The 14365-nt window shown below is 40.7% G+C and overlaps 1 protein-coding gene across 1 annotated transcript in view; it reads left to right on the top strand.

Moving 5' to 3' along the window:
• Nucleotides 1–1337: 1337 nt before the first annotated feature.
• Nucleotides 1338–14365, top strand: part of LOC110539717 (aldehyde dehydrogenase, cytosolic 1) — a 41042-nt gene continuing 28014 nt past the window's right edge. Inside the window, exons 1-2 of the mRNA XM_060387353.1 lie at nt 1338–1495; nt 9933–10037. Coding sequence (XP_060243336.1) covers nt 1430–1495; nt 9933–10037 — 171 coding nt within the window. The 5' untranslated portion in view covers nt 1338–1429. The remainder of the gene's footprint in view (nt 1496–9932; nt 10038–14365) is intronic.

The raw sequence follows: 14365 nt of genomic DNA, 5'->3' as shown, positions 1-14365 counted from the left end.
GTGCTTTGACTGAAATGAGATTTCAGCCTTATACTTTATGGTCTGTGATCATAAACAGTGTTCTTTTCTGTGTTTACAAAGTGAGAAGCTCAGATCAAGGTGGAAAGAGAAACAGATTCCCCTAGTCCCCGTGCCTTCCCTTAGCTAAGTCCCCATGCAGGGGAGGTGGCGATTTCAGTACAAAGAAGTTATTGCTAGTTCTTAATAAGCAGAGCATCCAAAGAATGTAATCTTGTTCCTTCCATATCTTGTGCTGGAGCTTCAACACAGAGAAACACTGTATTCAAAATGAAAATGCTGCAGTTGAAAATTGTCCTTTACAAAGTTCCCAGCTCAAAACATTCAGAATTTAAACCCTTAGGGAATGTTATTTACAGTCTTTCTTTTTACACTGCCTAGACTGTAGGCCCTAGACTACAGTGGAAATCATTGGTTCTCAACCCTCCCTATTCTGTGACACTTTAATATAGTTCCTCATGTTAAGGTGACATCCAACCATGAAATTATTTCACTGCTACTTCATGACTGTAATTTTGCTAATGTTAAGAATCATAATATAAATATCTGATCTGCAGCCCCAAGGGAGTTGCAACCCACATGTTGAGAACTGCTACCCTAGAGTAATGATTGACAAGTGAAGAACTCTCCCAAAACCCGACATTACTTTCGCTTTAAAAGAGTTTCCACACATGACCTTGGCATAATGCTCTTTATGGGTCTGTGAGTGACCGTGAACCCTGACTGAAAAGTCCTGCACAATTTTCTGTTGCCACTGAAAAAAACAAAGACAATTTGGGGACTCAATTTGACCCTTAGTCTGCTTACCCAGACTGGAAATAGATCTGATTGGCTGAATTTTTAAAAGGTGACCAAAACCAGAGTCTAGAGAAGGGTCCTTTCTCCCCATCAGCAACCTGCTCGAAGGCACACATGTGTATTCTGGAGGTTTTAACTGGAAGATTCACGGTCTTCTACCCCTGGCTCCTACTGAGGACAAGAGCCTTTTCTTTTTCATTTCACAGATTCCCTGTTTCCCAGGCTATCAGAGAAGGGAAAGTTACATGGTAATATAAAAAGTTTTGAAAAGCAGAAAATTGTAACTGGTTTTGAGTTCCAGAGCAGCTACACACACAGCCTTAGCACAGGTTTGACTTGGTAAATTAATTCATCTGTAAATAGTGAACAGTCTCCAGATGGGACTTCAGGGCTGAGGTGCAGGTTCCTTAAGGATTCACATTTAAAAGCAAAGGCTCCCAGCCCTAGGTGTTACAAGGGAATACTGCCCTTTTTGCCCTGCCCTGACTCTGCCCATCCAATCATATCCCAATATGCAAATGACCCTTAGTGCAAGCAAATAAAAGGAGCAAGTGCTCTATCAGAACCAAACTGCTGAGCCTGTGTCACCTGTGTTCCAGGACCCAAACCAGCCATGTCCTCCCCTGCACAGCCTCAAGTCCCTGCCCCGCTGGCCAACTTGAAGATTCAACATACCAAGGTAAGTCACTTGTAAGCAGGGTTTTCCCTGGGGGCCTGGTGAAAGCACAGGCTGATTGAGCCTCTGGAAGAGCTCTTTGCAAACAGGAAGACAAAATTCTTGCAAAACCGGTGGCCCAATTCAGGGGTGAATTCTAAACCATACCAGAAAACTTCTCATAAGTTTGTCTCTTGACATATGTCCAAGGGAGAGGGAAAGGTTCTTGTGCCAGAGTGCAGTGAACCACAATGAGCTGTACTAATTATTCTGTGCAGTGGGAATTTAGGGCAAGGGAGACAAACAGAGGAACTTAGTAGGAGCCAGGCATGTGGAAAAAGCTCTCTTGCTGTCTTTCTGTCTCTGTTTCTTTCTCTGTCTTTCTATATCTCTGTCTCTCTGTGTCTGTCTCTCTCTCTCTCTCACCTTTTCATGAAGTAGCTCACTGAACCATAATTATATGACCATATGTTTGATGGCATAGTGTTAAGGTTGGAGGACTTAACTCTGAACATTTGAATAGAGGCTTTTGGCCAAACTCTCAGACTAGAGTTATTTTTCTTATTTCAAGATGTAAACTGTGCTTGTTTATTTCTGGTTGGTGTCGGTGGTGCAGCTAGAAGTGCCTGAGGCAGGCCTTCACCAGGCTTTACTGGAGGGAAAATGCTTTTCAATTTAGGCATTGACAGATGAGAACAACAACCAGGCAAGGTTTTTGTTGTAGTTGGAATATACATTTCACCATTATCTGATAAATATTTATTGACATAAGAGTAGGAGCCTGACCCAGGCTTCTAAATCTGCAGCCAGGGAGAGCGAGCAAATGATCAGGCTGAGGCTGTCCTGGGGGACTGTCTTGATTTCACCTACCAAATAGTTACATGCCTACTTTTGTCAGAGATCCTAGGATTCCAAACTTAAGACATAAATATCACACATGCCCCCATGCAAATTCTTAGGAAGTAACTTACAGTTAGCTGTGTTATGGTATGATGCAGAAAACAATGTATGAAACTAACTGGACAACCTTGGGGGCAGCCATGTTGACTTCTGAATTAAAGGATGAAAACCAAGAGGATTAAAGTTAATGAGAAGAGCCTGATGCCCTCTCTCATGTATTTATTTTTGCTTTGAACAACTGTAGGTGGCTTTGAATCACTGACGTCTTTTACATTTTTTTGAGCACCTGAAGTGAGTTAGCTGTCTGGCTTATGGGCTCTTTCCTTGGGGCAGAGTCCACAGAAAGGAATGAGCGTTGTCCATGGCCAACAAGCAGCTAGAAGTGCCTGAGGCAGGCTGTCACCAGGCTTTACTGGAGGGGAAATGCTTTTCAATTTAGGCATTGACAGATGAGAATGGGAAAGTATAGTTTGCCCACGCCTTACAACAGCTCAAAGCTGCCACACCACCAACACCAACCTCCTTCCTTCTGTCTTCCTAATTTGAAAGAAATTAATGTAAAAATGTCTACATTCACAGGGTTTCCAGATGATTGGAACTGTCAACACTGCATACACTTGCATTTTAATCAGTAAGAATAGTTTGGTTTGTATGCGGTTTTTTGTTTGTTTGTTTGTTTGTTTTTTGGTGTCAGTATGCTTCTCCCTTTTAGTTAATTTTTCATTTATGAATTTTGCTGAGACTTTGTGTGAATGTGAGTGTATGCATATAACTTAGAGACATTTTAAAGTGAAATATCTTTCCTCCAAATTGTTTTATTTAGCACTTATTAATGAAGAACAAAGTAAAAGTATTAGAAATATTAGGTATTCCTTAAAGTCCCATGTGCAAGCACAGGACCAGTAATCCCTTAATAAAGATAGATGTTTTCAGATTGAAACCTCTTCTCTGCAAAGACATTGGATAAAATAGGCTAGGGAGGGTGACGGATTGAAGTATTTAAGAGCCAAACAATGCATTTGTTTGGTGTTCAGGTACTTCACTAGTTAATAATAAGCAATGCCACTCACTGAATTTTGATTTTCTGTGTGTCTTCTATATCAGTCCTCTCTATTTAGTAAGCATCATGTCATTTGATGTACTGGTTACAGCATTTTTACACTTGGGAGGACACCAGTTGTGTATACAATTAAATCTTAACGGAGAGCTTTCTGAATGCCTGTGATTGTTCCTTTTACTGTGTCCCACTGGAGAATTATAGTATATTTTCACTCTTAAAAGTGGTTGAAACAGTCCAATTACCTAAAATATAGCTCGACAATTGTTTAGACAGATTTGCAGCACAGGAAAAATTCTCATGTTATATGCTAGTGACTCAAAGTCCAGCATATTTTCATTGACAGCCAAGTTGGGCGATTTGCCATAGGGTATCAATTTGCTCCTGCACGAGGTCAATCCTCTGATTGAACAGCATCAAGCTTCCTTTTAGTTGAGCATTAATTCCTTTATGTACAACTAAGGCATGAATAAAATTGGCTAAATGATTATTCAGGGTCTGAGCAGTCTGCCCAGTATGACTCATGGCTAATGCCCCGGTGGTAGCTCCAACAGCCGCCAATGAGATGGTAGTAACAATGGTGGCTGTAGTTCCAAGATCCCTTTTCTGTCTGAAGAAAGTCATAGCTTGAGGGGCATCAACGGGCACAGGCACCCAGTGAGGCATGCGAGTAACCAGGGCATACCTAAATTTACTAGCATTCCAGCATTGGGCAAAAAAGCAAGTATCATTACCACAATTACTTGGCTCTATCTGGCTAATAATGAATAAAAATGGGGGATATAGACAAACAGGTGTGGGCTTATAGGAAATATTATGAGAAGCCTTAACCCCCTCGTTGGAACATCCTGCGTCAGTTCTAGAACTAGCAGTGGTGGTGTCCGAGGTCTGAGTAGGTTCAGGAGACCATTGCCCCCAGGGGCGAGACGTGCTCCATGCCAATTGACTAACTCCATGTTTTCCTCCACTTTTGAAAGTCATTTAAGGTTCTTAAATTATTTTCCCCCTTTTTTAAAATTTTTCATCAATTACACTTTATTCATTCTTCATCCCCCCATAAGCCCCTCCTTCCTCCCCTCCCAGTCCCACCCTCCCTCCTCCCTCTGCTTGCATGCCACTCCCCAAGTCCACTAATAGGGGAGGTTCTCCTCTCCTTTCTGATCTTAGTCTGTCAGTTCACATCAAAAGTGGCTGCATTGTCCTCTACTATGGCCTGGTAAGGCTGCTCCCCCCCAGAGGGAGGTGATCCAAGAGCAGGCCAATCCGATTATGTCAGAGGCAGTCCCTCTTCACATTACTACGATGGAGCAGCTGAGAGTGGCCATTGTCACAGTAAATTCTACCAGAGTGGATGCAGGACTAGCCACAGGATTATCATCATGGATTGCTGAAGCCATGAATCATCTGAAGGAATGGGTGGGCATGGGAGCGTTAGCAGGCCTTCGGTGTTGGTCTCCTTGGTTTGCCTGTGATATATATGCAAGATTAGAGTCTCACAACAGTGTGATGCAGCCATGATCATTCAGGCCTTTATAGCCATTGAAGCAGGACATTCTCCCCAAGCATGGCTGGCTACCATAAAAAGCTAAAATGTTATGCTCAGGATGCGAGGCTAAGCACTGCACTCAGGGTCAGCCTCTTTGGACCCAGAGAAGAGCATGTCTGGTTGCATGTGGGTTGATGCCCCAGGTCCTGCCTCTGAGAAAATGGTCTGATGCTCTTTGGGTGGATGACACCTAAATGAACATCGGTACAAAGTCCCAATTTATTTCTAATATCAGAGATCAGACCTCTACTCTTGCCTGATGCGTCTAAAACAAAAAGGGGGAACTGTAGAGAGCTGCAGAATGCTGTGCCTTAAAGATGGAGCTGGTTTCCGCCTTCCACCTTCCCGATGGTGAGTGCTCTCTGTCACGAACAATTCCACATTTGGCTAAGGCTGAGGATCTGGCTTGCTTCCATGTATGTGGACCTATCTGCATTGCCCACGTGGCACGCCTGGGTTGGCTACCCAGAGGCTATTTAAAGTGGGCTGGCTTTCCCCAGGGTCCGAGGATTGTTCAAGGTTCCTGAATAAACTGCATTGAAAAAAAAAAAGTGGTTGAAACAATAGCTGTTAACTAGCTCCTGGTTGCAAAGTACAAAGGGCAGGAGTTCAAAATATTTGTGAAATTGCTTTGCCTGTGTGTCTCAATTTCTGTATTATTTTTTTCTTATTGTATTACTTTTTTTCTTTATTATAGCAAGGAACATATTGATATTGAAACCAGGGACATTTGGGTCATCTCTTGGGGTTCTCAGTCTCATTAGTGAAATACTTTAAGAATAAAATAAAATGAAGTTGATTGCACTTAGAAGGAAGACCCCAGGGAAGGCCAGCTCTAGAACCTCAGCAGCTGCCCAGGGAAGGAGAATGGGGGTGTAGGGAGCCACACATGACATTCAAGCTGACATGGAATTAGAACATATGGCCAACATGGAGCCACGTGGAAGGCAGGGAAGATTTTAGGGAAGGAATTACAAAGTCCAAAATGTTGGGAGGAAAGACCAAACTGTTAAGAAAAGCATGCTCAGAAAAAGAGATAGAAAGAAGATAAGGGAAAGTTATTCTTGTCTGAATAATTCAGAAAAGTGATCAAATTTACCACCCTACAAACCTGGTTCAAACTTCTGTGTTAGGGGTGGGGTTTCACTGAAGGAGGAATTCACTCCTTTCTTTCTTTTTTTTTTTTTGAGGTGGAAAGTCAACTTTATTTATAAAAGTTTTCCTATACAGCAAGATTCCACCTAAGCCCTTTAAATTATTGTACCTGAAACATTTCACATGGTATTTGCTCAAGCTTAAATCTTCCTATATGAAACTGTACAATAGTTTTAGAGGATGAGCAAAGAACCTCACATAGTTGGCCCAAGACATTAACAAAAGAGATCAAAACAAACCAAAACAACAACAACAACAACAAAAAGACAGTTATCTAGCATAAATGGTCTACTGACAGAATGAGCAACTAAGAATCATAGTTGTACCATGCTACTCCACCAAGAAATGGATGTCTGACCTGGGAGAGGCAAATGCTTCCCAATAAATGGTCCGCTTGAGCAGCTTACTTTGTGATTGTATGGGCTCATTTTTGCCAACTAGTAGTTATACTTATTTTTATCAAACAAATCGTTATAAAAAGGGAAGACTTTCTACCAATGAAAATATGTAAATAGTCTGGCCTCATGGTTCAGGTCAATTAATAAACAGCATAAGAAAAACTTAAAGCAAAACCACAGTTAACAATTGGTTTATGGAACCAGAATTTTCCCTGAAATCAGGGTATTGCCCCATATAGTTATTTATAAATTTCTTTAAAGCAGAGACAATGTAGTCTAGTAAACCAAAGAGCTCAAAATAAATTGCCAAAATTACCAATTTGCCAATTAAATGTAATTGTTACTTTAAGAAACTCTTTAAATTTACATAGGAAGTTAATTACTCTCAGGTCATATCTAAATGGGAAGGAATTCCAAAACTTTGGAGAAAAGCCCATCCCTGAGTTGTGAGACAGAGCAGCATCTAATGGAACAGAGGCAGCAGTCCTGTGCATTAACAACCTTGACCAATTTTAAATGAAGCAAGTTTGTTCCAATCCTGGAGTATTCCTGCCTCTAATGAGCTGATCCCCTTCTGTACTGAAACTATAAGAGCAACTTTAAAAAAAAAATCAGATAAAATAGAAAATCTGTTTTTTTTGTTGACTTTACATTTTTTTTCAACTGCAAGATGAGCCTGTTGAAACATGAATATTCCAGTCACAACGGAAATAGTGACTTTTGAGAGGGTATCTTTTCCTTTGAGTCGATAACTTCCCAACGATGCTCAGCCAAATAACAAAAGCAATACAATAGTAACTGAGTTTACTATTATCAATGGCACTCTCATCACAGTTCTCACGGACCGAATAAGGTTCATTAGTTGAGATTTAATTCCTGGCTCCTCTCCGAATCCACCAATTCCCTGGTCTGTTCCCCAGCCAATGTTCTTGAGGAAACGCTCCTCTTATACCAGGTTGGAGAGCCCACAAAGGATCTACAGGAGTCAACTCCATTGCAAAACACATGAGGGTCTTTTTATTGCAAATTACAAGCTGCAGCTTGGGCCCACAACACCCACCGCCAAAGCGGTGGGAGCTGAGCGCCCACTTATTTCTTTAGTTTGGCTTAAGGTAAGCCCAGCTTCCTAGGGGTGGTCCTTTGTCAAAGAGATGGAACCAGTCCAACTGTGATGTCAAGTCTCCACTCAAGCTGGAGAGTCTGTTGTTTCAACCAAAATTTGTTTTGTTTTTCTACTCTAACAGTGTCTGATGCACCGGAAAAGGAACAAACAAGCAGACTGATAACAGAAAGATAGAGAAAAACAACGGCAGTCAGAGAGTTGTTTAATCTTAACCTTCAGAGTGGTTTTTTTCCAAACAAACAAACAAACAAACAAACAAACAAAAAAGCCATCTATGCATAGTCTTTTTAGGACTCATTGTCTAGTTCATTTCTTCTTTGATGGGCTAGATGAAATAAAAGTTAGAGTTTAAGAACTATTTTTTTTTTAAAGAAAATACAGGTATCTCAGTATCCAAGTGTGTTCCCTAGTAAAGGGAACAGGGACAGTTTCTGACATGAACTCAATGGCTGGCTCTTTGGACCCTCTCCTCCCAAGGGAGGAGCAGCCTTGCTAGGCTACAGAGGTGGACATTACAGAGGTGGACATTGCTGCCAGTCCTGAAGATACCTGATCAGCTAGGGTCTGATGGAAGGGGAAGAGGACCTCCCCTATCAGTGGACTTGGAAAGGGGAAGGGAGGAGGTGAGGGAGGGAGGGTGAGATTGGGAGGGAATGAAGGAGTGGGCTACAGCTGGGACACAAAGTTAATAAACTTTAACTAATATTAAAAAATAAAAATTTAATTAAAAATACTGAATAAAAAAGAAAAGACAGGTGTATAGATTCTAAGGGAAAGAAAGAGAGAGAGAGAAAAAAGAAAATACAAAAGTGAACTTTCCATGTTCAAAATGATTCACTGGCTAATAACATTTTTGTGCACACAGGGAATAAATGGTTGTGTTTCTTTGAACTTTATTAAATTTATTTATTAACTTTTTATTTATTACAATTTATTCACTTTGTAGCCTAGCTGTAGCCCTTTCCCTCACCTCCTCCCAATCCCACCCTCCAACCCTCTTCTCCTCTCTTGCCCCTCCCCCAGTCCACTGGTAGGGGATGTCCTCCCCGATTCCATATGACCCTGGCCTATCAGGTCTCATCAGGACTGGCTGCACTGTCTTCATCTGTGGCCTAGTGAGGCTGCTACCCCCCTCAGGGGGAGGCGATCAAAGAGCCTGCCACTGTTCTCCTCACTCGGGCACCCACTTGGACACTGAGCTGCCATGGGCTACATCTGAGCAGGGTTCTAGGTTATCTCCATGCATGGTCCTTGGTTGGAGTATTGGTCTCTGCAACAACCCCTGTGCTCAGATTTCTTGGTTCTGTTTCTCTCCTTGTGGAGCTCCTGTCCCCTCCAGGTCTTTCTGTCTCCCCCTGCTTTCATAAGATTCCCTGTGCTCTGCCCAAAGTTTGGCTATGAGTCGCAGCATCTGCTTTGATATTCTGATGGGTAGAGTCTTTTAGAGGTCTTCTGTGGTAGGCTCCTGTCCTGTTCTCTGTTTTCTCTTGCTTCTGAAGTCTATCCCATTTGCCTTCCTGAATGAAGATTGAGCGACTCCCCTAGGGTCCTCCTTCTTGCTTAGCTTCTTTAGGTATACAGATTTTAGTATGTTTATCCTACATTTTACGTCTAATATCCACTTGCAAGTGAGTATACCCTAGGCATATATCCAACATATGCTCAAGTATACAACAAAGACATTTGCTCAACAATGTTCATAGCAGCTTTATTTTGTAATAGCCAGAATCTGGAAACAACCCAGATGTCCCTTAACTGAGGAATGGATACAGAAATTGTGGTACATTTACACAATGGAATACTACTCAGCAATTAAAAACGAGGAAATCATGAAATTTGCAAGCTAAAGGACAGAACTAGAAAAGATGATCCTGAGTGAGGTAACCCAGAAGCAGAAAGACACACATGGTGTCTTTGAACTTTCTTACAGGGGCGCTATTATAGGGCTAAGGTTTCTTTTATACAGACAGAGTTGAGTCAAATGCATATGAAATAGTTATAATGAAACCCAAGTGTGAGGTGCAGATACTGAAATTCACTCTTTCAAATGATCTAAAAAGGTGCCTCTCCTAATAGGTACTATGTCCTAGTGACACAACTGAATTCACAATTGTCTAGCCTCTGTGATTCTTTTGATGTTAAATGTCACAAACATGAGCATTTTTGAGACAGAAGAAGACACACATTTAGGCAACATTTAATACCTCAATTCTAGCTTATATAACTCTCAAACCTACTCTATATTTAAATGCTTTTTATATATCTTTGCTGCATCACCGCAGATCTTCATAAACAATGAATGGCACGCCTCAGTGAGTGGCAAGACATTTCCCGTCCTCAACCCTGCAAATGAGGAGGTCATCTGCCATGTGGAAGAAGGGGACAAGGTAAGATTTTTAACCAACACAGGTCTATTTTACTACAGGAGTCTTTGTTTCTCACCATGCTGAGCTCAAAACCCATGGCAAGTTTAATGAAAATATGATTGCTCAAGCAATTGTGTAAATGACCTGTTGTCCTTGTCACAAGAAATTGTCATCTATACATCTGGTAGATAATAAATATCCACAATACACAAGAATTTAGAGAAACTAAAATCAAGAGAAAAAAAGCACTTACTCACGTTACAGATCCGATGTTAGCATTTCTAATACAATCTGGGAACTGAGAATAGGAGGTGGCATCCAAAACCGCAGCAATCTGAGGCTACGGTAGCATAATGAAGCATGAACTATTAAATAACTTAGCTTTTCTCTTTAGGATTAACATTAGCATTTAATATGGGGCATCGAGTTTTAAAATAGTAATATACTTACGGTGTATGAACTGAACCTGTCAGCTGCTCATGCCTTCTCCATGTAAATGAAAACGACACTTAAGAAGACTATGAATCTGTATGAACCAGTTAACAAAAAGTCAGTCTTGATGCTTAAAAATTGAAGCCTTTGGACTTCAAGGAGATAAACTAGAACTCCTACACAGATATAGCCCATGGCAGCTCAGTCTCCAAGTGAGTTCCCTAGTAAGGAGAATAGGGACTGTCTCTGAAGTGAACTCAGTGGCTGGCTCTTTGATCACCATCACCTGAGGGGAGGCAGCCTCACCAAGCCACAGAAGAAGACAATGCAGCCAGTCCTGATGAGACCTGATAGGCTAGGGTCATATGGAGGTGGAGAAGGATCTCCCCTTCCAGTGGACTGGGTAAGGGGCATGGGAGGAGAAAAGGGATAGAGGGTAGGATTGGAAGGGAGTGAGGGAGGGGGCTACAGCTGGGATACAAAGTGAATAAATTGCAATGAAAAATAAAAATTTGAAGCCTTGAATACTTAGCTTCTAGGGGACATCTTACTTTGAGAATGGGATTGTGCTCAACAGGAAAATGAAGTTCTCTGCCTGGGTTCAATAGAAACCTCATGAGGTAGGTTGACTTTGCTAGGCAGTCAGTGATGTTTACCTTCATCCTAAAGTGCAGAAGGGAAAGCTTGTGACCACCTCAGCAACCTTACCAATGAGCACTGATCTGCTCTGTGCTCAGTGACAACCGCCCTCCCATAGAACTGATCAAAGAGACTAATTTATAGCCAGCCAAGCTTTAAGTCAGGCCACAGTGCCAGTCTGTTTGACTGGTTGGCTGGACAAATGATTTCTCTAAGGAAATTATTAGAGATACAGTCTATGACAAGCAAGAGCCTGTTTTACCACCGTGTTCCTGTATCTGTATCCTTTTCTGGAATAATTAAACAAAAGAGGAACTTGTCTTCCTTCTTGGATCTTAAATGGCTCTTGGTTATAATCTGCCATTGAGATCAGTATCTGATGACTATTCATGTAGACTGTTACACTGAGCCAGGTTTTGAATGTGTGTAAGATTTTGAAAGTATAGAGGCATGCTGATAGAACATTGTCTATTCAAGGAGAATTTTAGGAGCAAAGGTGCAAAGGGATGTCTGAGCTAAAGCAGGAGAAAGGTAAACAGGAAGTCTGCACAGGTGAAGTCAAGTCAGATTATGGTGGACCTTGAAAACCAGAGAGCTTTGCCCTTAGAATTGTGGATGAAGCCAGCAGTTGCAAACATGTAAGGGAACATGATAAGGCAAATTACATGAATATTAACCTGGAATACTTCCAGAGATAATGGGAAGTGAAGAGAATGACTGGGGGCTCTTTATGGTACAACAGTAAAGGCCTACGTAGGGGAGGACAGGAAAGATGAAAGGATATGCTGGGATGGACAAAGACGCTGTAATCATTTCCATGTTGGATTGTCCTCTAGGACCACACTTGGCTCCATCTTGTGATCATTTAACATGTCTGCCACATAGAAAATGTGAGACAGGAACGGCTTCCCGAGATTTTAAAGATAATAAAAAATGCCACAAACAAGTCGTGGCACAACATATTTCAGTTTAGAATAGAGTGGCCATCTGCATCCATAGATTCTCCTTTGATGACTTCAAACTTGGGATATGAAAGGTGTAACTGCTGACATAGTTGATATGAAGGAATCCATCACAGCTGTGCACATACTGAGTGTGCAATTTTGGCCATTATTCTCAAAACAGTACAGTTCATCTTTTCTTTACCCAGCATTAGTATTCAGTATCAGAAGTGCAGTTATCAAAAGGATGCCTCTGGGTTATATGTAAATACCACATAAATTTAACATTCCTGGTTTTAGATTATTTTTCAGTGATTTGAAAACAGTTCTTCTGTGATACTAAGGGAGGTCTGTGCTTCTGATTTCACAGTGTGGTGCCTAGTTGTATGTTTCTCTCCCACTGTCATATAGTTAGTGAACTGATAGGATGCCGTATGTGGATGGATATTTGGATGCCTCAAAATCAAAAAAGAGAAATAAAAATCCATTTATTTTAAATTAAAAATTCACTACCTTTAGTTTATTTCTAGCTCTGCAAGACTGAATATCTGGTTTGAGGAATGGAGAGCCATGGCCCAAATGACAAAACCAGAGGAACAAACTATTTATAACAGCTTTCTGTAGGCAGAGTTTTTGTTGGTTTGGTTTGGTTTGGTTTTTGTTTTTCTACAGGTGTGGCTACTTGTCTCAAAGCCATTTTTCTCTCCACCTTTTGGAGAGATTAAGAGACTTAAGAGATCTCTTATTAAGCAAAAGACAATGATAGGACACTGAGCAGAAATATCCACCGACTTTGTCATACTGCCTTAAGCTGTATGATTTAAAAAACACAATATTCTCAAGGTGTATTTAAAAAAATATGAAGAGTACTGTCATGTTGATCATTTGGATTTATAGGGCTCCATGATTTGGATTTGATTTATTTGGCTCCATAGATAAAAAGTTTTAGAATAGTCTTTACATATATGCTACATAAAGTATTTTCATACATGTTGACCTGATGAAGAATAAAACACATGCAATAGTAAAGGAAGGAGCAATGGTGCTTTCAGCAGGTATACTCGAGGAGACGAGAGGTGGTCTGAATAGGAATCTACAGGGAAGTAAAGTGATCATGAAAAAGTTTGGAAGGGAGATGGCTTAGGAAATCTAAAGGCATAAACTAAAGGAAAAATGCGTTGGTGATAAAAGCATTTTTAATTAATTAATTCAATTCACATCTTGGTCATAGGCTCCTCCTTCCTCTTCTCCCAGTTCCACCTTCCCTTCAGTATTCCCTTTTTCCTATTCTTCAGACACCCCAGCTCATGTATTCCTATGTGGACTGAGTTTATCTTCCTCCCCTGTGGCCTTATAGGGAAGTCTAATTAGGGGGAAGTGATAAAAAAGCAGGCAACATAGTCTATGTCAGAGATATTCCCCGCTCCTTAAGCTCTACTGAGACAACTTGAAGCATAGGATGTCCACCAGACTTATCTTCTTAGGGTCTGGGCACTGTAGTATGTCTATCCTGCACTGCATGACTAAAAGCCACTTATTAGCATGTATATAGTATGTACGTCTTTCTGGGTTTGTGTTACCTCACTCAGGATGAGCTTTTCTAGTTCCATCCATTTGCCTGTAAATTTCATGATTTCCTTGTTTTTAATAGCTGAGTAGTATTCCATTATGTAAATATATCACAGTTTCTTTATCCATTTTTTGGCTGAGGGACAATTGGGTTCTTTCCAGTTTCTAGCTTTTACATATAAAGCTGCTATGAACATAGTTGAGCATGTCCTTGTTGTTATGGGAAACATCTTTCGGGTGTATGCCCAGGAGTGGTATTGCTGGGTCTTGAGATATGGCTATTTTCAGTTTTCTGAGAAATTGCCAGATTGATTTTCAAAGTGGTTATACAAGCTTGTACTCACACCAGCAATGGAGAAGCATTCACCTTTCTTCACATCCTCACCAGCACAAGTTTTCTCTTGAGTTTTTGATCTTGGACATTCTGACAGGTGTAAAATGGAATCCCAGAGTCATTTTAATTTACATTTCCCTGATGACTAAGGATATTGAACATTTCTTAAAGTGCTTCTCAACCATTGAAACAAAAAAGCTTCTGTAAAGCGAAGGACACTATCAGTAGAACAAAATGGCAGGCTATAGATTGTGAAAAATCTTCACCAATCCTACATCTGAAAAGGGTTAATATCCAGAATATATAAAGAGCTCAAGAAATTAAACATTAACAAACCAAATAATCCAATTAAAAAATAAGATACAAAGCTAAACATAATTCTCAACAGAGGACTCATGAATGGTTGTAAAACATAGCATTTTTCTTTTTAATTT

Source organism: Meriones unguiculatus, chromosome 1, assembly GCF_030254825.1.
Source record: "Meriones unguiculatus strain TT.TT164.6M chromosome 1, Bangor_MerUng_6.1, whole genome shotgun sequence".
NCBI lineage: Eukaryota > Metazoa > Chordata > Mammalia > Rodentia > Muridae > Meriones > Meriones unguiculatus.
Note: the sequence above shows the minus strand (reverse complement) of the source record. Positions and strands in the feature narration are given on the sequence as shown.